Genomic DNA, 20,279 nt, shown 5'->3' on the forward strand with positions numbered 1-20,279 from the left:
TACGTACTTTTTATGTATTCAATTGTAAACAATATAATTTTTATTCGTAATCAATATGCAGGATATACAATGCGATACCGAATTTTTAAAACCGAACAACACAATATATTATTTAAATTATTTAATATTGTACATTAAAGCTTAATATTTTTATGTTTTAAAACATACATGATATAAAAAATAGTAATTTTTTATTACACGGAAGATATAGGAAAATTATGGTACATATAAAAAAGATTCAATTTATTTACAAAAAGTGTAAAAATATTTGTGACATATTTTACATAAATTTTCTACTCGTTTCTTTTAAATTTGTATAAATGATTTATTGAAATTCTATTTTATATTTGTAATATGTACATATGTTAATAGAGATATATTTTTTTTAGGATTTTAATAAAATTTCTTTTGTTTCACATGTATCGCAATGAAATCGGGTATCCAATGCGTAGCGCCACCTTTGAGTAGGTTGCGAACTACACTGTTAGTCAAAACAATCGCCGAATTCAGGATCTATTTTTAGGCGGCACTCACTAAGCTACGGTACTTTACTAATTTTCGTGTGCATCGAAAAAAGGGACAGACGCTTGCAGTGTTTCGTGCAATTGTCTTTCGATTTTGGAAAGGTTCAACGACCTCACGGTAATTGTGACAAGAGACTGACCGGCCATGTTTATACCGTGGTGAATTTTGAGCTAGCGGCCCATAATCTACAAAGTAATTTTCCACGTGTACTTGTTCGATACTCGTGTCGTCTACCGTACGTCCAGCACGGTGTCTAAGGCCTTTTCGAGATGGAGTCTAGCGAAAGGGGTGAGTAAATCCGCAATAGAAATAAAATCACGACAATATTGAGCCTCTGACACAAATCGCGACCTGGGGGCAATGGCAGTGTCAGGGTCGAAACGGAACTAGTTCAGTGACCGCATTCGCGGCATTTGACCGCGATATTACCGGAGAATTTCTTTTCGAATCTATCCCTTATTCATCTCGAACTCTCTATGAATACGGCGTTTCTCTTTAGAATAGCCTTCCTGTGAAAATTCCTCTCGAGACCGAATCTATGTCACGCATCTCACTTTTGATCTTGACTGTACTCTCTCTTGGTTCAATTCTTACGCGTATCTCTTTTATACATATTTATGAACATAGAAATGACATATAAGAAAGAAGCATTTTATATTTCAGTGTAATTTATTTTTCTTTTAATCGTCTGTGTCATAAACGAGCGATTTGTTCGAATAGGTGTAGCTTGTATTTCGTGTTTCTTTGACGTTTTACGAGATAGTAAAGAAAGCTGATCGGTCAGACGGCTACGTTTTGTATTACGCAATAACATAACGGCGTGTCTCTAACCTAGATAATCTCTCGCGTATAGTGAATTGAAGCCAGGGTACCGCTTGACAGAGACACGTGAGAATTATTATCGCTTGACCGAGTCCGGCATCTGTTGCAATGTGGCGACACCTGCCGACCGTTCGTGCACGTCCTACCTCAAGCTAGTGCGAATTAACCCTCCCTGTGTTTGTTGCCGTTCAACCCTTTCGTTCTATGAAAGGCAGAGACGAAAGGAGCGATGTAGTAAAATAAATAAAAGTGAATTCTTTTAGAAATTATTTTATCATTTAATGAAAATCTATGTTGGGTTAATAACGTTGAAGAATGTTATTGTGCCAAATAAATGAATATAGTTGAATTAAAAACTAATTGGAGGTTAAGTTTCAAGTAGCGCAAAGAAGCGAATATTCGAGTAATAATATTCAATTGTTTTTTATTTTTTTATTAGCAATCTATCGAGGCAATAATGTTAAACAGAATTAAGATGTTAGGAAAAGCTATATTCTATTTTATATACAATGTTTATTGACAAAGGATAAGGTTAGAAGACGTTTAATAGCGCATAAGTATATTTAAATTGTGCAACTAATTATCTTGCATCATTTTGCAAAGATTTAATATACAATTTATCTTTTTCATCGAACTTTTTACAATGATGTGTCAGTGTTTCTTTTCCTATAGAACCATTTTTTGTATAGGTATACAATTTATAAAACATAGTACGTAGTTTGAATTTTCTAGGAATACGCTGTTTCGCGAAATTTCCAGAACCTTTCTGTCGCTACTAGAGGGCAGGCGTGCGCCATTGTTTTCCCTTTTATTTTTAATCCATTCTCTTTTCATCCTTTTTTCATTCTTCTACCGAGATCCTTCTCCTCTTTCTCTGCCAGACTCTTCCTTGTTATATAAGTCCAAGGACGAACTATGCGATTGTACTGTCTCTGTCCACTTTTGCATCTCTCTCCCTTCTTGTCGGTTTTTTGTGCTCTCTCTCTCTCTCTCTCTCTCTCTCTCTCTACTAGTAACGCCACCTTTTTCTTTCTTTTTCTAACCTGTTTTCTGTTGTCCCTCTTTCTCTTTTCATCTTTATTCTTCCGGTGTGTTGCATTGTCGTTCTTTCTCCCTCCCTCCCAATATACATACTTCTCTATTCATTGCTTCACTGTTGCTTTATTATATTGGCCTGTGCATGTTGTGCATCCCTCTCTTTCTTTCTCTCATTGTGCTTCGATTTGCATTATGATTGGATGCTGTTCTTTGTTAAAACCGGTGTACTATTAACACGCGTCCTCGGTTGAATAATTTATGAAAAACGTGCTACCCGCTTTTGAAAGAAATATCATGCTTTTAGTTGTCGGATCTCTTCTGTCTAATTTTTCAATGCTCATTTCAAGGTCAACCACATAGTTCTCGTAAACAGAGTACTATTCGAAATGAACTCGAATGGATTTAGACTATACATCTTAACCTTGAATTGTTTCAAGGTCATGACTGAGCAGAAGTTACGTAATCAAGGACTAACTGCAGAGATACTCAATCGAGTCTAAAACTTTGAACTCAATTATTTCTTCCCTTCCTCGTGCAACATTATATCGCATTTTTACTCAAATTTCATTTTATACGAATTCTTATATAGCATGTGGTTAAGCTAGCTGAATTATATTTCTATTGGAATTTTTATGTATTTTTATGTATTAAATCGGCTTTTCAAAAGAATCAAATCGGAAAGGGGTTAGCGTGTTTCGCTATTCGTGTACAAGTTTATTTTCGCACGTGCCGTGCGCAAACGGGATCGTTTATGGCCACGTCCAATCTGTACTGTTCTAGGCTTGCGAAAAATTTGAAAAAGTTGCAGGACATTTAACAAAGTCTCTACTACGCTGTACGATCAGTTGTTAGATCAAATACGTAAAGCTTTTCTATGTAAAATGTTAAAAAATTTGCTTCGAGAAAATTCACGAGCAAAGTTTAATAATTCATCAGAAATGGGAAAGTTTTAACGATTTAGAAATAAACGATCCTAGGTTAGTTACGTAGAGTTCGATTGAAAATATATAACACAATCTCGAAGAAAGAAAGTTTCTTTTCTAGCAGAATTAAACGGATAAAGATAAGCACCTTCAAAGTTTTCATTCCGTGAACAAATTTTAAAATATATTAAAAGATTTTTTAAATTTAGAATATTTCTCTTAATTATTCCGCTAATAATTAATATATCATGAATTATTAACTAGGCGAAGCAGAAATAATGCCAATTGCATAAGTAACTATATCGACGATAAATAGGATGCAAATGCGTGACGATCGTCGCGTTTCATTAGACTATCGTTCGCGACAATTGAATGGTATTGATTTGTAGTGTTGAACGCGAACTAGAAGGATGGATAATCGACGGCCTTGCGCGAGATTATACTCGTCCACCGGGTATCGTACGATTTCGCGTCCTCGGGGATGGAATTGCACGAACTGCCTCGTCAAAGGGAATTACATGCATGACGAATTTCAAATCGATATTTTTTGCAATAATTTTATCTCCTACCTTAAAAATTACGATCTTCTTTTAATTAATTTTCAAGAGTAAACTTTCCAGGAATACGAAAATAAGTTAGAATTAGTTTGTTTATCCGCGAGTGGCCTTGTTGGGTGTAGATATATTTTCCCTATCATTCGACTAACTCTTATATTTGAACCTCGTTGAATGAGTCAATTAGCAAGCTGCTCTAACATCTGCCACAAACAATTGTTTTCCTTTGCTCCTACTGCCAGTTCGTATACTGTATACTTATACGTATATCGGGTGTTTTTCAAAAATTCGCTTTTAAGTCTGATCGATCGAGCAAAGACCGATCGGTAGATGATCTTCGTTCGATTCGTTCACAAGTATTTGAACGTTTGATGCAATTCGATGAAAATGTTAATATCTTTGTTATCGTTTCAAAGTCACGATTAAACGTTTCTTCGTTACGAATACTTTATCTTTTGTCATAGCTGAAATCGAGTACTGTTTAAATCGAGTCAGGGAATATGCCCGCGTCGCTAAAGTTCCACGTAGTTGGCACTTGCTAAAAGTCTATATAAACTTTTAGAATGTGGCTAGAAATACGTAAGCATGTATTACCGATGTCTTCGTAGGATCAGTTTTCATCCACCTCCGATTACTTGTGTTACTTCTTTAAATACTTACTACTTTAGTACTTACTGCTACTGCACGCATGTTTATTTTATTGCCGACAACGTTGCAATTTACCAAATGCATCCCGAAAGAGGAGGTTCCAAAAACTCGCGTCGAATTCAACTCGTCCGTCGCCGAGCATCGATGTCGAGCCAAACATATAGTAGCGTAAAGTTCGCCATGGTTTTGAAACACGATCTCCAAGTTGTTTCGAGTAGCTTAAACGAAAGCGTGAGTTTCGGCAGTTTATGGCGTAACTGGTGGCCGTTGCATTTAATTCCAAACGAACATTGGCCAACGCAAGGATCCGTTCTACGTTTTTATGTTAATTAACGAGATAGAATTTCATCGTGTGGGCGTAGGACATTCACGTTCGCCCGTTTAGATAGCTCGGTCGATCTCTCGCTTGTCGTATCGGGTCAGGACATCCTGCAGTTGCAACCCGTCCCCCGAAACGTGCAATTTCAGGGATTATTTCCACGAACGAACTCGTACAATCCACCAAATATCGTATATCGCAGGCAAACGGTAATTTCCGGTACCGTTTATGCGGGAAACGCGAAACGAAATTGGCTACTGCGACGATATCCTGCGACGAAAAACCTGGTTTGGGTTTGTGGTTCGTTCGATCTATCGTAATCGCACGAAACTGCCGTGTTTCTCGAAGTTTTCCTTTTAAAAGAATCGGCCGCTTGCGCTAATTACTTACGTTAAATATACAGGGTGGTTGGTAACCGGTGGTACAAGCGGAAAGGGGGTGATTCTACGCGAAAAGAGGAGTCGAAAATATAGAGTAAAAAATTTTTTTTTCTTTTTTTAAATTTTTCCATCGAGACAACGATCTACAGTGAGATCCGTTATAACGAGACGCGATAAAGTGGAGGCGTACCGAGCGAAAATTCAAAGTCGATTTTCTCGAAAACAAAGCCTCGAACGAAAAATTTGTATTGTATATTTTCGACTTCTTTTTTCGCGTAGAATCACCCCCTTTCCGCTTGTACCACCGGTTACCAACCACCCTGTATTTCTCGACTCCACCGCGGTCGAGTTTTCATATTCTAATGCGACGTTTGTTTCAACGAACAAAAGAAGCTTCAACGTTTCCAGAGAAACTACAATGGAAAATTGAAAGAAGAGATTATGGGTATGAATAACGAGTGTATCTCGTATCGTACGTATTTCTTGTGTTTTTCCGAGACTAGAGAAGTTTTTAGCAGTAGAAGAACACGACTGTGTCGAAAATGACTTAAGGAAGACAGTAAATGTATTCTTTTTGGATTAATGAGGTTCCATTCACACGAAATACGTGGGTACTCACGTACCTCTACGCCTATGGTGTAATATACCATGTAATATGTATATGTAATATATATATATGGTGTAATATACCATGTTATATATATATGTAATATATATATATATGGTGTAATGTATAATTTGCACAAAGATCACCGTCGTGCAAAAATTTGTCGTCGCTGAATGTCCAACGAGCAATTAATCATTTTTCAAGCTTTTTACCTTAAACCGATCTCGTAAAAAAATTATCTTTCCTAGCTGCATCGTTCTCGTAGCAAGTCAACGGTATTTTCCCCGAAAATCTAAATGCACGATTGCCTCGAATTTGGCCGAACAAGTCATCTTCCATTTTTACTCCAAGCGCATAGCCAACGTCCGATCGTTAACAACGGCTAAAAAGCCTCAAGATTTTTGACCCGACCTGTTTGCTCTTCGATATAGTCGATAAGATTGTCCCGCGAGGAACTCGCATATGTAAATAGCGATACGTAGCTCGCGATCGAAGAAGAAAGGAAAAAGAAGGAAAAAAAGGAGCGCGAAGGGAAAGATATATAAAAAAAAAAAAAACAAGTTACTCGTCGTATCTGGCTGTTTAGCAAATTTCTCGAGATCGAAACGCGGATTCAACGGGAGAAAATAATCGTTCTCCGGATAGATCGTGTCATCGTCCAAGTCTCCATTGCTCGTTTCTCCTGGATTACCCGCTTTGCGCGTTTTCGATAAATATGCACGAGTTTGTCTGTCTGTCGCGGTTCGTTCGCGGCAAATATAAATAGACGACTACGAAGAGTTTATTGATCGCAATGCATCCAAGGTTTTGCAACGGCGGAGCGCGATTATGTAAGCAGCACGTGCAATTATTGCGTTGCGTCGCGGTTCAGACGTTTGCCCTACGGCCAAGTGCCTGTTTCCGATAGGGTGACGTCGCTTCGTCGCGGAACGCTACTCTTCTTTCTGAAATTTTTCCATCCGTTTTTTCAAGTTACGAAAGAGAGAGACGGAGAGAGGAAACGAGTTAAATTGTTCGTGGAAATTTTTAGACCGTTTATGATTCGTTATCGCGCAATTTTTATGGGATTCTTACGTTGGGATTTTGCGGACGATCTTGTCTTTATGTTGCAAGATTTCGTAATTTTTTTTTTAAGAAGAGGGATAATTTGGTTATTTTTTGTGGAATTTTTATCGAATCTTTTGTGCGAGGTTTTTGAGGATTCGAAGGTTTCGAAGGTTCGTCGGTTTCGATAGGAAAGGATTTGATCGATTTTTTCAACGAAAGGAACAACGCGGTTGCTTCTCGCTGTGTGGAATTTTCATGAAATTTCTATGCTACATAGCTATATTACGTACGTTTCTATATTACATAAGATTTTACATTGTACGAATCCTGCATACGCGTAAAAATGATTTATTGCCATATAGTAGATAGTAGACGTATAGCAAATAACGCAAATCCGAGATTAGAAATGAATGTGTCAAGGTGTCCGAATTAATTGATTACGGTCGGCTTAGTATTTTCTGTCGATACGAAATTAATCCGAGAGGATGGAAAATGAAGAAAAAGGGTGAATTATAACGAGGTAAGGTAACGAGGTGGTTTATTGCCATTTTTGGTCGAAGGTTAAATCTCATCGACAAGGCTGTCATCTTTTTAGGCTTTTTATCTTCTTATTTAAGATATCAACCTTCGATGCACGTTTTTATAATTAGGACAAGTGGGCTCCTCGCTCGAGTAAAGCAGTTTTACTTGGGAACACTGGGCGTAATTGGAGATCGAACGATAAAGCTGATAAAAGACACTGGTTAAACAGACTATTTCCTCCGATATTGTCAGCCTGATTTTCAAAAAGGTTGATTTCAAAACGATACATCTATCCCTTTCTAATGGGATCAAACAAGAAGGGATGAAAAAGAGTCAAACAAAAGACAGAGTCGTAGGACACAGTATCTTTTTAAAATGGAGTTTAACGTTGCGTCGAATTCAAAGTTATTAATTATACGAGGTATAAGAGAATATATATAATTTACTACGCGAAAAAAGAAGTCGAAAATATAGAATACAAATTTTTCGTTCGAGGCTTTGTTTTCGAGAAAATCGACTTTGAATTTTCGCTCGGTACGCCTGCACTTTATCGCGTCTCGTTATAACGGATCTCACCGTAGATCGTTGTCTCGATGGAAAATAAAAAAAAAATTTTTATTCTATATTTTCGACTTCTTTTTTCGCGTAGAATCACCCCCTTTCCGTTTGTACCACCACCCTGTATATATATAAATTTATCGAGTAATTTGCTTTGGTTTCCTTGATATAGCCGTTAGTTCTCTTCCAAATTATCTTCCAGAAGGAGTTTTAATCCGTACAGTTCGTGTCGTTAAGATCAGACGATCCCATCGTTACAGTAACAAGCTGCATTTTCCGCGTCGCAGTGTAATTTTATTATTACGATAATTATTATAATTGATTTCTTCCTGAATAATTGAAATCGCATGCTACAGAAGAAACATGTCCCTTAATTGGCAAAACATTCATATTATCAATGTAAATACGTAATGTATAATATAGTTCTTTAGCACATAATAAGAAATTAATTTACGTGAGTATATTAATCGTATATTGCATTACTCTTATTCGTTATTTATTTACGATTGTTCTAATACATCTACCAAGTAACTTTCAGCGTTCATAAGAAAATTGCCTACGATTACGGTCGACTATAGTCGCAGACAATTCTCGCGATCCTTTTTTACTTTTTACGCTTTCCAGAATTCAAGGTTACTTTCGGAATCAATTTTCAGCAGTTAGATCCGATATTTCGACAAAAAGAGAGGATAATGTTCAAGGTGAATTAAAGGGCGCGGAAAGAAACACGGCCTTCCGACTGTCCTCGCGTACAGCTTTTCAGATTTCAATGAAATTATCTTTTTACTTGCACGTTACGTCATCGTTGTAATTTTTATCGGGTTGCACGGCCGGCTGGTATCGCTTTTGCGATCGTCGTTTCTTGTTCGTGTCTCGAGCGAGAACATGACCCGTCCGATCGTTAAAAGTCACCGGAACTAACGATCATCATCGCGACGTTTCTCGAGAGGATTCGTTTGAAAAACGCGAAAGATGTAAATACGATTCGTAATATAAATCAATGCGCGAATACATTTGCCACGGAGCAATTTAAACATTGGAATCGGTAAACCAGATTTTTTAACGACTATCCGAGAGAAAGATATGAATTGAAACGTAGACTGTCGACGGAACGAGGTTGCTTGTATAATTTATACTTAACGAATTTCTTTTTGGTAAATTGTATATTCTACTTTTGAAATGTCGCTTTTGTTAATGTTTCGCGGTTAAAAACGTACGATTAAAACGTGTTTGCTTTTCCGCGCGATTGCTTTCACCGAATTTCTTTGTCGTGATTGCGTCGATTCCCGTGCATGACCAGCGCAACGTCTTGATACGTGCGTCATATCGAAAAGAAAAAAAAAAAGTAAAAGAAAAAAGCAAAGCAACGAGATACTGCAAAGTATGTTCAAAGTACGATAAAGGCACGGTGTGTTACGCTTCGTTTCGATGATAAGGCGTTGCTTCTCGACGTAATTGTTTTCAGCGGAAATTTTTTATCCCAACGTTTCTCTCTCTCTCTCTCTCTCTCTGTTCTCCACTTTTTTTTTTCATTTTTCTCCATCGAAATTGCTCGATGACAGAGCAACCGCGAGGTTTACTTGCCGATGAGAATAATCGAATTCGCAGGAATTTTTGTCTTCGTTAAAATTGCCGCGTTCCTCGGATTACCTTTTTATCTAATCTCGTCTTTTTATCGCAACGATTTTCCTCGCTCTCGAGTGGACACGTAAGGATTCGATTCGAACAAATAAGAGGAAGAAGACAAAGTACTTTACAGACAGCGATACGATGATTTCGCGTGGAACGCCAATTTGCGAGTGCCATCGTTAAAGCGTTAATTCAAGCAGAATCAACGACCAAATGACGATTTCCTTCGCTTCGTCGAGGAAAAGATCGTTTATTTACGTTTCAGTCGGAACGTGTTATTCGACGCGATCGAAAGTGGCGGTCGTATTCGCGATAAAACGAGAGGGAACGGCTGTCCACAGCGGTGCCAGGCTTTACGTAACACGGCTAGACCAGGGTCGTCGTCGTTGTTAGTCGCGGTGCTGAAGCTCGGTGCACGCCGTGAGGAAAACACGTGGAGTGTGACTGACTCGTTCAAGTTTCCTTCCTTTTCTATCGCGATCGCTATTTATATTTCCGCAAGGCTGCGAGCACGCGTTCAGGTGCGCGTTCGTCGATCGCGTGAATTGCAAAAAGATTCGTCGCTTTGATTTAGACTCGGGTTAACGGTGTATATACGTTTTACAGCGAATACGTCAGGAGAATGAAACGTATATACGGTATGATCCGCTGCTACCCAACAGACACCAGGTCATACGATACTAAAGATTAAAACAAAATATTTCCTTCTTTCAACGAAATACGATACAACTCCGTCTATTCGAACTTTTCGGAGGATCAACAGTTCGCGTCATTGGGTCGCTCGGAAAGTTCGTCCCGATTTATTTACATTTCGACTCCATGTATTAGGTGGTCCGAAAAGTTTCTTTCGTTCCATAAGGAAATGATGGATGCACAATATTTTTCGTTTTATATTATTTTATCGAATTACGTACGATCCATTTTGTTCTATCAAAATAAGGATCGCAACGTTCGACGGATTAGTTTGTATAAAGAAAGCGTCCTGTTTTGCGACCAAGTTTTCAGGACAGAAAAAAAAAGCTCCGCTCCCCAGAGGCTTAAACCCAAAAATTGTATCATACAACGAAAAATGTAAAGCGCCGACATATAATACAGCATGGCTACGTCGTACCGCCGCGTATCGGTACCTTTGCCTAACATACCATTACAAAAATTCACCGTTTATTGTGAATATGTACCTAAAACTGTATTCTTGGACTCAATAAACCTTAAATCTCCATTAGTTTGTATAAAGATGCATCGTTGCAAAAGACGGGTGTGTAAAAGAAAGACACCTTTCCGACAACCTAATACATTTATCCAATTATATAGGTGTCATTTTTTATTCCAGTTTCTGCATCCTTCACGCAACTCGAATATCCCATCCTTCCAGTACCTTTCAGCAGTACCTTTCGGCGAGAAACTTTTCAACGTGATTTTTTATGTCGACCAAATTCCTTCAAAATTGCAACGAACTTTCCCACCGATCCCGTACAGTGTGAATCTCAATGCGAAACTCCAACCTTCCTTTTCCCCTATCGTATTGTCCTGCATTCTTCGACCACGAGGATCAAGAATCGTTGTAAAGGGATTTACCGGAGGACAGATAAGCGGGGAATCGCGAATTGTTGGCGGTGGTCGGTCGCGTCAGGCCATCGATCGCGTCTGCTCCAGGGTGGCGGGACGGTCCGGCGCCGGGGTTGGCGTCGCTATGGTGGGGAAAGTGCACTCGGTGTGCACGAGCAGACCCTATATGCAATTGGCTGGAAAGCGCATCGCTGGAGGGGATGCTGTCGTGTAAAAGAGAGACCGGGCGAAAGGGAGAACGAGAGGTGTGCGAGAAAAGAGAGGGGTCACGGAAGGGGAAGGCAAGTGCACACACAAAGTAGACATATAGGTCAATGTCGGGACACTCCCGTGCACTGTTTAGCACGACTCACCTACTGACCTACTTGCCTCCTCCTTTTGCGTACTCTGACCAGCTCCTCTCCTAGGTTCCCGGTCTCTCGCGGTTCCAGACGTCGAGACACAGGTGTTATACAGGGTGTGGTCGACATTTTTCTACAAACCTATAGACGAACGATCGATTACGCGTACGTACGTCGAGTTAGCATTGGAATTTTAAACAAGAAAAAATAGGAATACGTAAAACAATCGGGAAATAATACTCTTACGCTATTGAGATTATTAATACGATCGGAAAGCTAGTAACGAGACGTTTCACACGATCGCGTGTAAAAAGATTTTTTCAAAGAATAGCGTGACGATCGGATCAAGATCGAAGGATCGTTGGGAGAAAAACTGACGCGATTACCTGGAACTCGTTAGTCGAAGAAATCGACGAAGGTAAACGCGGTTACTCTCGCCAACACGACATCGTCGGCTTTCCGACACACTTCGTAACGAGCTGTATAACGACCAATTAAAAATCATGAATGTTTACGAAGCGACGTGATTAAAGCATCTGATTCACCTGCGACGAATAGCCAGGAGAATTATCTTGCTTACGAATTTTAATTTCTTTTTTTTTTTCTTTTAATTTCTCTTTTCGTATTTAGAAAGTCGCAGTTCCTTAGCCGCGATTTGTCAAAAATTAACATTGCTCATTTCTCTGCAACCGTTGCAAATAGTTTTGACAAAACTAACGTTCGCTGTGTATTTTACGTCGTAATATTACACGAATACAAAATTCTATCCGATTAATCGTTTATCTGATAATCTGGGTCAATTATCACGAGGCCAGCGGTATTACAGGATAACGAATTTCACTCTAATTACTACAGGTTGTCGTGGTATGTTTAATCCACGCGTGTTCGCTGTACATAATTTATTTTTTAAAAGAGATGGCTGTTGAAAAAATACGCGCTGAAGAAGAGGTAGCGGGAAATATCTCCGTTACACGTGTCGGGTACGCGCATCCTTCATAATCCTGACTCATTTGGTTGACCTATATCCGCGTTCAACGGCGAGCGCCGCTTTTATTGTCCTCGTCTTTCCAGACTCACGTATCGTTCTTCTATTTATGCGTTTTCCTCGACAGTCCGCGAAACGATAACGCGTTCTATCGGTCTGTTCTTTTCTTTTCGAAATATCAGCTGCAAGATGAGTAATCGGAAGATGTTCAATCGTAACGCGTAATCTAAATCGAAATGAGACTACGCTCCAGTCGGAAACCTCTGCCAGCCAACCTTGCCGTGTATATATCTCGTAATACGTTATAGACAGATAGTTTTACTATTAAGTTTAGTTTCCATTTCGACGAAAGGATTCCAACCGCCATTTCCCATCGTTCTATTCTCTTTTCGCGAACACGTTGCACGTGTTTCCACGGGAAATCCGCACTTGACCCAATTTCAGCTCGTTCGATAGCCGATGGTCCCGCGAAGTTTCCACGGCAGGCGCTCGGGGGAGGAAAGGTTGGACGCACGAATCGTGTTTCAGCGTGAAATTGCAACGGGAACCTTGACATTCCCGTGAGATCGGCAGATGGAAACTCGTCACGTAAAGCGCGCTTCCACGGGGACTGTGTATCGGGAAACCACCGACGAAGCTCTCTCCAGGAGCATCCGTAAAGTTTCTCGTTGCTGAACGGACGCGGTTTCGGTTGGTTGCCACGAGTTGCTCCGAATGTAACAAGTTGGAGGAACCGTTACGAAGATTTCGTTGTTCGTCGGGAACGATTACCGGCCATTGTTCGAGAGAATAATTTCTTTGATCGATCGAGTCTTTCGTCGTTTATATACTTAAAAAAATAAAAAAATAAAAAGATAAAAAAACGCGCTGATGTCTTCCAAAACGGACGACTAATGAATCGATAAAAATTATTAGCACATTGTCCTTCGGTAGCGAAGTAGTAGAGAATGGTCTCATCAGTCGTTAATTTATATTCGTATAATTTTGTAATCGATAATATACGACGAGACTGTGCTGGAATGGATAATATATTTATATAAAAGAATATTTATGTATTTTATATTAAGTCGCCACTAACAAATTATCTCATTTTTTGTTGCAGGTGAGTTACGACGTTCTTGTTCGAATAGAATAGCGATGCTTCGTTACGTAAGTAAGTTATTAACGAAATATGAACGAAATATGCGAATTTAGGTCAAACGAAACAGGACGATAACGTGCATTAATCGGTAATTTAATAATACCTGTTCATTTTCTGCGTTCACTGTCTTATGTTTCTTGTATGATATGTCATAGAATTTGTCTAAGAAACCACAGCCTTAGAATTAATAATCCACAAGTTTTTACATATTAAACTCGTCGTTTTTTTTTTAAACTTTCTTAACTGTCTACGCCATAGAAGAGTACGTCACCACGCACTCGATAAAGAACGACGAAACAAAGGTATTCTAACGCGAATAGATCAACACTGTCCGGTGAATGGGCTCGAAAGGCGTCGTTCTATTTTTTTATACTCTCTCGTTACACTTGCTCCACGTAAGAACAAACAATAATTCACTTTCCGTTAAGCACTTTCCTCGGTTGATTGGCTTACGAGAGAGTGCTACCTTAATGCGGTTATCCTTAACTTGGTCAAGGTTTATCTCACGGTCCGAAGGGAGTGTACAAGCTGATATAAAATACAAAAATAAAAGAAGAAACGGAAGACGAAGGAGAAACGATCAAGCTCCTTTAACTGTTTCTTGCAACGAGCACCGTTAATGCCGTGTCGTTCTTTCACGATACGATCCAAGTATCGATCCAACGAGTGCATCGTTAAAGAAGATTAATTCGTAAAATTTACGACATCGTATACGTATAAACGATACTTGTCACGAACAACAATAAACTGGGTATTTCTAACGGAATACTATTAACGTACTATTCTCTTTTCCCCACGCAACCACTTTTTCCGATTCCGATTCAGATTCTGTCATATAGCTCGGAATCTTTAACGAACCGAATCGTATTTCTTAAACGTTTCTTGGATGTTGACGCTGTGCTAGATTCGATGCCGTCTTTTCGTCTCTGTTGTTCAAATTTTGTGCATTCGTATCGTTCGCGGTGACTTGTTAGCGGCTGATTTTCGCAGATGATGGCGGTATGATTGGTCTGTTTTGCCGATGATGTAGTCCTGGATGATTTCAGCGTGGCCGATTTGTAATCGGGACAATAAGGGGATTTATCTTTCTTGTCCATGGATTTTCCATGTATTGGCACGTAGAAGATTCGAGTTACGTTATGGACGTAGGTTCTTTTATCGTCTGTTTTCCTTTTTCTTCTTCTTGCGTGATCGATGAGATCCTAGCGAAGAATTTGAATCGGAGATTCGGCAGACGATGATGTAGTTTCGGCGACTTCGTTTTTCTTGTATCTTTTGATAATCGCGCGTTTTTGAGTTGATTTTGATGGGGCTTTAATCGCACTTATGAAGCTCGAGTATACGACTAGATTATAGGTGTCGTCTGTATAGCGTAGTTCAGTATGCAGGTTTCACGGTGTCCAAGAGTGCGTTTTCTCAGCTGAGATAATTGACATGGATGTGTCTTGATCGTCTGATCCTCGGGCGTGATAGCGATTTCTGAGTTTCTTTTCGACGCATCTGTGTGGATCTTTTTGTACCTTGGGTATTTCTTGTCCAGTTGCAAGAACTTTGTTCCATGTTGCTGCTTGCTCGTTCATTTTTTGCCTCGGTTGTCCAAGTCCGCGTTTGATCGAAGAATCTTCATCGTCCATTTTCCGCGCCTGCTTAGAGCGAGGTGTTATTATTTTATTCGATCTTTACGAAGGTGTCCATTGCTTAAGAATATCACGTTTAAATAAAATTATTACCGATGTCCTCGCACCAGGATACCACGTTATCCGACAATCTTCGCATAGATATTTAATCGTTGTAAAATATGCGGCGCCAAAGGAAGTCGACTCGCAAGATTTATAACGCAACGTCTATCCTACGTCTGTCTCAAAACAGGTGTAGATCTGTCTACTTCAAACGGAATACAAACATGACAGCGAAAAGCAACAGCGATGCAAGAAGAAGCGCAGAGAGCATCCGTCACACAGGCAACACGCTAAATCGGCCATAACTCGACAGGAATTGACTCGAGAACGCTTTTATTGACGTTTCCTCGTTCGCTTTGATAAGCGTCCTGACATACCAAACGCCCTTTTCTGTTTCACACGTCGTGTCCCGTAGCTTCTCTTCCGGTGTCTCGAGAATCGGCCGGCGTGTTGTCCTTCTTCTTCCGCGAATTTACAACCTTTGGATCGCTCTCAAACGTATTGGGTGAACGAACTATTTATACTATCGTCTATGAACGGACAGTTCGTCTCTGACGGCAGAGAAAATAGGAGAATTTTAGGATCGTTGTTGATTCGTCCGTCGCAATGCGGTGGTCACGTAAGTTGTCCTTGACTGTTCTCTCTCCGTCTTTCTGGCAACTTGCTTCGGTGAATCCCTTCCACCCATACCTGATTGGTCATCCTTCCTCTCGTTCCCCGTCAACGAGCATTATTTATAGCGGGATGTAAGTGCATATGCAATCGCCACGGTGTGACCGATCCAGTGCACCCAAGACCAAACGTGTCGACCGATTTGATGGATCGCTTTGGATGCATCACGCTTTTGGACCGGCTGCTGAAGTTCATAGGCGTCCAAGCGACTGGCTGAGTTCCGAGAATTCTTCGTATAGAACGAAGAAAGTGGTAACGTGGATCATTATCGGAAATTTGTTGAGAATGGTTTAAGACGTGGAATTTTAAACGTGGACGGTTACTTACGAGAATCTTTTTATTTCAAGAAACGTAATACACGATACGAATTTACGACGTAGTTTCTTACATTTGAATATTCTATGGATTTAGGAACGTATATGTGAATCGTAATTCACTGCAGTTTATGTAGTATAATTGGAGGTTCATCGTGACGTAAGATATATCGACTACATAAATATCACTTGTAACGAATCTAATTTACTTTCAAAAATTGCCAGTATAAAATATGCAAAATAATTTCTTAAGACTCGTGACGCTCACCTAGTTAATTATTCGAATCTCATTGATTTTCGATAGGAGTTTTAATTTCGCTATTCCAATTGTTAATTTCAGAATAGGAGAAATCACGCGAAGCTTCCAAAGCGAAATTCTAACTCCATTACTTTTTTGTCTTGGTATCTTAACTGCGGTATCCTATCTTCAAACGGTTCGATCGTATAACACGTAGCATGGTTTATACTTTTCTGTACTTTAGATTCTCTATTCGTATTCGCGTTACAAACTTTCTTGAACATCGAACGAGGAATCACAAGGCGATTTCTATCGATTACCTATCCTATTTACATTGACGCACTTTCTTAATTGATTTTCTTCCACATTTCTTATTAGCTATCCATTGAAAGTCAGATTACTCGAACGAGCTAAAATATCTATATTGCTGCACTTGCACGGTACTCTTTGGCGACACACAGCGAATTTACAATGGCCAATTACCTCGACTGTTAACCGGTCCCGATCGTGACGTATTCGAGGCGTGTTCGAGCGTCAAACTTTTCGAACGTTCTCTCGGCATCCCCTCGGTGATTTTTTCGGGGGACGTGTGTCCACTCCTGAACGGGCATGTGTTTTTTTTTCTCCTAAGAAAACGACATCCAACGGCGTTAGCTCGTCGCTTATTAGGTTTCAAGGAACGATTAACCCTGAAAAATTGCGAGCTTTCATGGGTGAACAATGCCCGGGCTGATTGGTACTCGCTTTAGAATTAGAACCCGAATTTTGCATTGTGCAACCGGACCAACAGCGAAACAGCTGCACCGCCGTTGCTTTCTTCTGGCTTGCATCGAACCGACACTCCTTTTTTTACTTCTTTCTTTCTTTCTTTTTTTCCATTCTTTTTTCTCTTCCTCCTTCCTTGCCTCGCTTCAACTTCCTCCGCGTTCGAGTTACGCTTCCGTCGTATCTTAATCGGATGGACGTTAGTACTGTGTCCTTTTTACCACGTCCGTTTGCGACGTTTGATGGAGATGAGATTGCTCAGGTGCAACTCATCGATGACATTGCGCTTTTGCCTTTTTACATTCGTACTGTTCGCGTATCACATCGCAGAGGAGGAAAATCTTGGTTTCTTTATATTTTGTTCGAATGCAAATTTAATAAAGCGCGATTCGTCATTGGCACGCAGTTTTTTTACGTTATGTCGCTGTACGGTTAATATGTTGTATTTTAAAACAGGAAAGTTCATGGTTTTTATATCTTAATAGGATGTAAGTTGACTTAGTGATATCAATGACACCGATTAAATTCATAAGAACTATAGTTCTTGAATATTTAATAATACAATTGCTTACGAATATTGTTGTAAAATGAAATCTAGATTATAGTTATCTAGAATTGCCTTTGTTCATTAAAATTCCTTCGGATAAAAGAATTTGATTTCAAACCAAAGGAATTAATTTCGTCGATTTTTCTCGCGCGTTTTGCAACCTTTCTAAGGTCCAAAAGACCATACAACATCCCTGACGATCGAACGAGGGAGAAACCAGTTTCGACGAAGAATGTAAACGGAATATCCTCGAGTCCTGTTAACCTTTCCTCGTCCTACTCACCTGTTCGTAAAAACAAGCAAGGATACTTTTGCTCCGCTCTATACCGGTGTCAAAGTACTTCGTTCTATCGGTGTTATTTACAAAAAATGATCTCTTCACTAGGAATTGAGACAACAAATTTTGAAGCTTAACTCCTTTACGATATCATAAATCAATTACATATTTTTTTAATTAGCCAAATAATTTCCCATTGCACTTTCGAATTCCAGTATATTAATCTTGTTAATTCTGCTTCTACGTGTAGTACACCAACGACTAAGAAGATTTCGCGCGAATCGTTAAGACGTGCCATAAAGAAGGCTGTCGTGTTATTAAAGTTAACGACCTCCGTTTTATTAAAAGAACCGTTCTTTGAAACAGTATCTCATCGATTCCAGCCGGAGCAATCGTAAACAACTTTTAAAGCGCAAAAAGTCGAAGAAACCGCCCGCGAAGCTAGCGTACGCTGCGAGCGGGTGTTGCACAACAGCGATGGACGCACGAAACGCGCCATAAAACTGCGAAGTCGCAGAACGCAACGGGACAAGGCTGAGGCAGCGCGCGCGCTGAGATTCGTTTCCTCGATGCTCCGTGGCGAGCACGTAATAAACTTTAAAGCTGGCAAGACGACTCAAATGCATCCGCGGAGAGTGTGCACGAATCCCGCGATAGCGAGTAGGTGGCTAACCTTGACGACTACTTATGCGATCGACGCTCGCGTTCGCGCGTGCACGCACGCACACACACCGTCACATAGTCGAGCACGCACGAGTTGCAGCAGCGGACGCAGACACGCGACGCTACTACTATGAACGCGATAGTCAGCCGTGTACACACACTCACACGGCTGATTATCGTGCGTCTACACAGAGTGTCGGTTAGCTGGCATATGGGCCAAACGGCTTCGAAAAGAGTGAAAAGGAAAAAAGATAGAAGGAAAAAGAAAAGGGGAAGCATCGGAGAACTTCCTCAAAGAGCGAGTTTGATTGCTGCGAGGACAACGAAACGGGTGTGTCTAGTATGTTGCGGTGAATCAAGGAGGTATCGAAGCAGGTGCGGCAGATCGTTCGTGGACACGTTCCGTTCCACGAAAGGCCGCTGCAAGGATAGTTCTTTCCGTGCATTACGCTGTTAACAAAGAAAGCGGAGGCTGCCAGGATGCACAAGTTCAGAGTTAAAAGCGAGACGATTAACCTCTCGTCGTGTAACATCGCGCTATGCCGATGACGTGATTTTCGTTCCAAACGCAAATTCCGTATCCCGAAGAAAATTTATCCGCGATTCTTTAACTAGGATCATCGATACGGATTGCGCATGAAAAATATGTTACAGCAGCGAATAAGTAAAAATAATCGGAACGATGTCTATCGATAGACGAACGTCGATGTTTAGCGTGAAACTGGTACTGCATCGTTTGTATCGTTGGTCACGTATCTGCACGAGTGGTCTGCGCGTCGCTATTGGCATGTCGCGAACGAGCTTTATCGACTCGCGATACAGAAAAGGGAAACGATCGTTCGCGACACTCGGCTTTATCTTCGTCAGCGATCTGGCCGCATTGTTGATTTATACCTGGTATCGAGCGTGTCTGCGTCGCTGGAGAACCGGCTGATCGTTAATTATAATCGTTTCGGCGCGATTCTTCGGTATTTCGTACGTTCCGATTCGCGCTCGTTCCGCCGTCGCGCGGCTAAGAATAGCTTCTCGCGGCTCGGCAACTCCTTTCGTCGCGGCGCGTTTTAAACACGCCTTTACGAAAACGCGCGTATCTGATGCAGCATCTCGGTCGGGCATTCGTTACGAGCGTAACGTAAATCTTCGTTAAAGGTACCTAGCTGCGGCTTATTTCCCTTATCAGATTCGTTGTTACATGTTCGGTGCCAGAGGTGTATATTTCGGTCACCTGGTAGAAATCCCCATGCAAGGCTCGCCGTCGCGCACGCTCGACATTGCGAACCGCTCCCTTCCCCTTCGCTTTCGACGATTTCCCTCACTACCGTGCCATTGGACGAGCCAGCTCGCGACGGTAGAGGGGGACGAAGAGGGGAGGTCGATTCTCCCGTTTCGGCCGTGCACTAGAACTTGACTCCTAAGCTCGACAGTGACGGCGCAAGCTCTATCTGCGTTTCTCTGTCCCTCTTCATTTCCTTTCTGCTCTTATTCGCATACGTCGTTTCTTCCTATCTCCCTCGTTCTA

At 40.6% G+C, this 20,279-nt stretch overlaps 1 protein-coding gene and 1 long non-coding RNA gene across 2 annotated transcripts in view; one reads left to right on the forward strand and one right to left on the reverse strand.

Annotated features, from left to right (window-relative positions):
- Window positions 1-478: 478 nt before the first annotated feature.
- The window catches only part of LOC117207857 (retinoic acid receptor RXR-alpha-B), a 60,347-nt gene continuing 40,546 nt past the window's right edge, over window positions 479-20,279 (forward strand). Inside the window, exon 1 of the mRNA XM_033448509.1 lies at window positions 479-813. Coding sequence (XP_033304400.1) covers window positions 795-813 — 19 coding nt within the window. The 5' untranslated portion in view covers window positions 479-794. The remainder of the gene's footprint in view (window positions 814-20,279) is intronic.
- Window positions 17,901-19,355, reverse strand: LOC117207858. Its single transcript, XR_004487602.1, has 2 exons — window positions 18,185-19,355; window positions 17,901-18,103 (listed from the first exon to the last, which is right to left on the reverse strand). It is a non-coding gene; the product is annotated as an uncharacterized LOC117207858 (long non-coding RNA).

The sequence above is a fragment of the Bombus bifarius genome, unplaced genomic scaffold, assembly GCF_011952205.1.
Source record: "Bombus bifarius isolate JDL3187 unplaced genomic scaffold, Bbif_JDL3187 scf7180000008047, whole genome shotgun sequence".
Taxonomy (NCBI): Eukaryota; Metazoa; Arthropoda; class Insecta; order Hymenoptera; family Apidae; genus Bombus; species Bombus bifarius.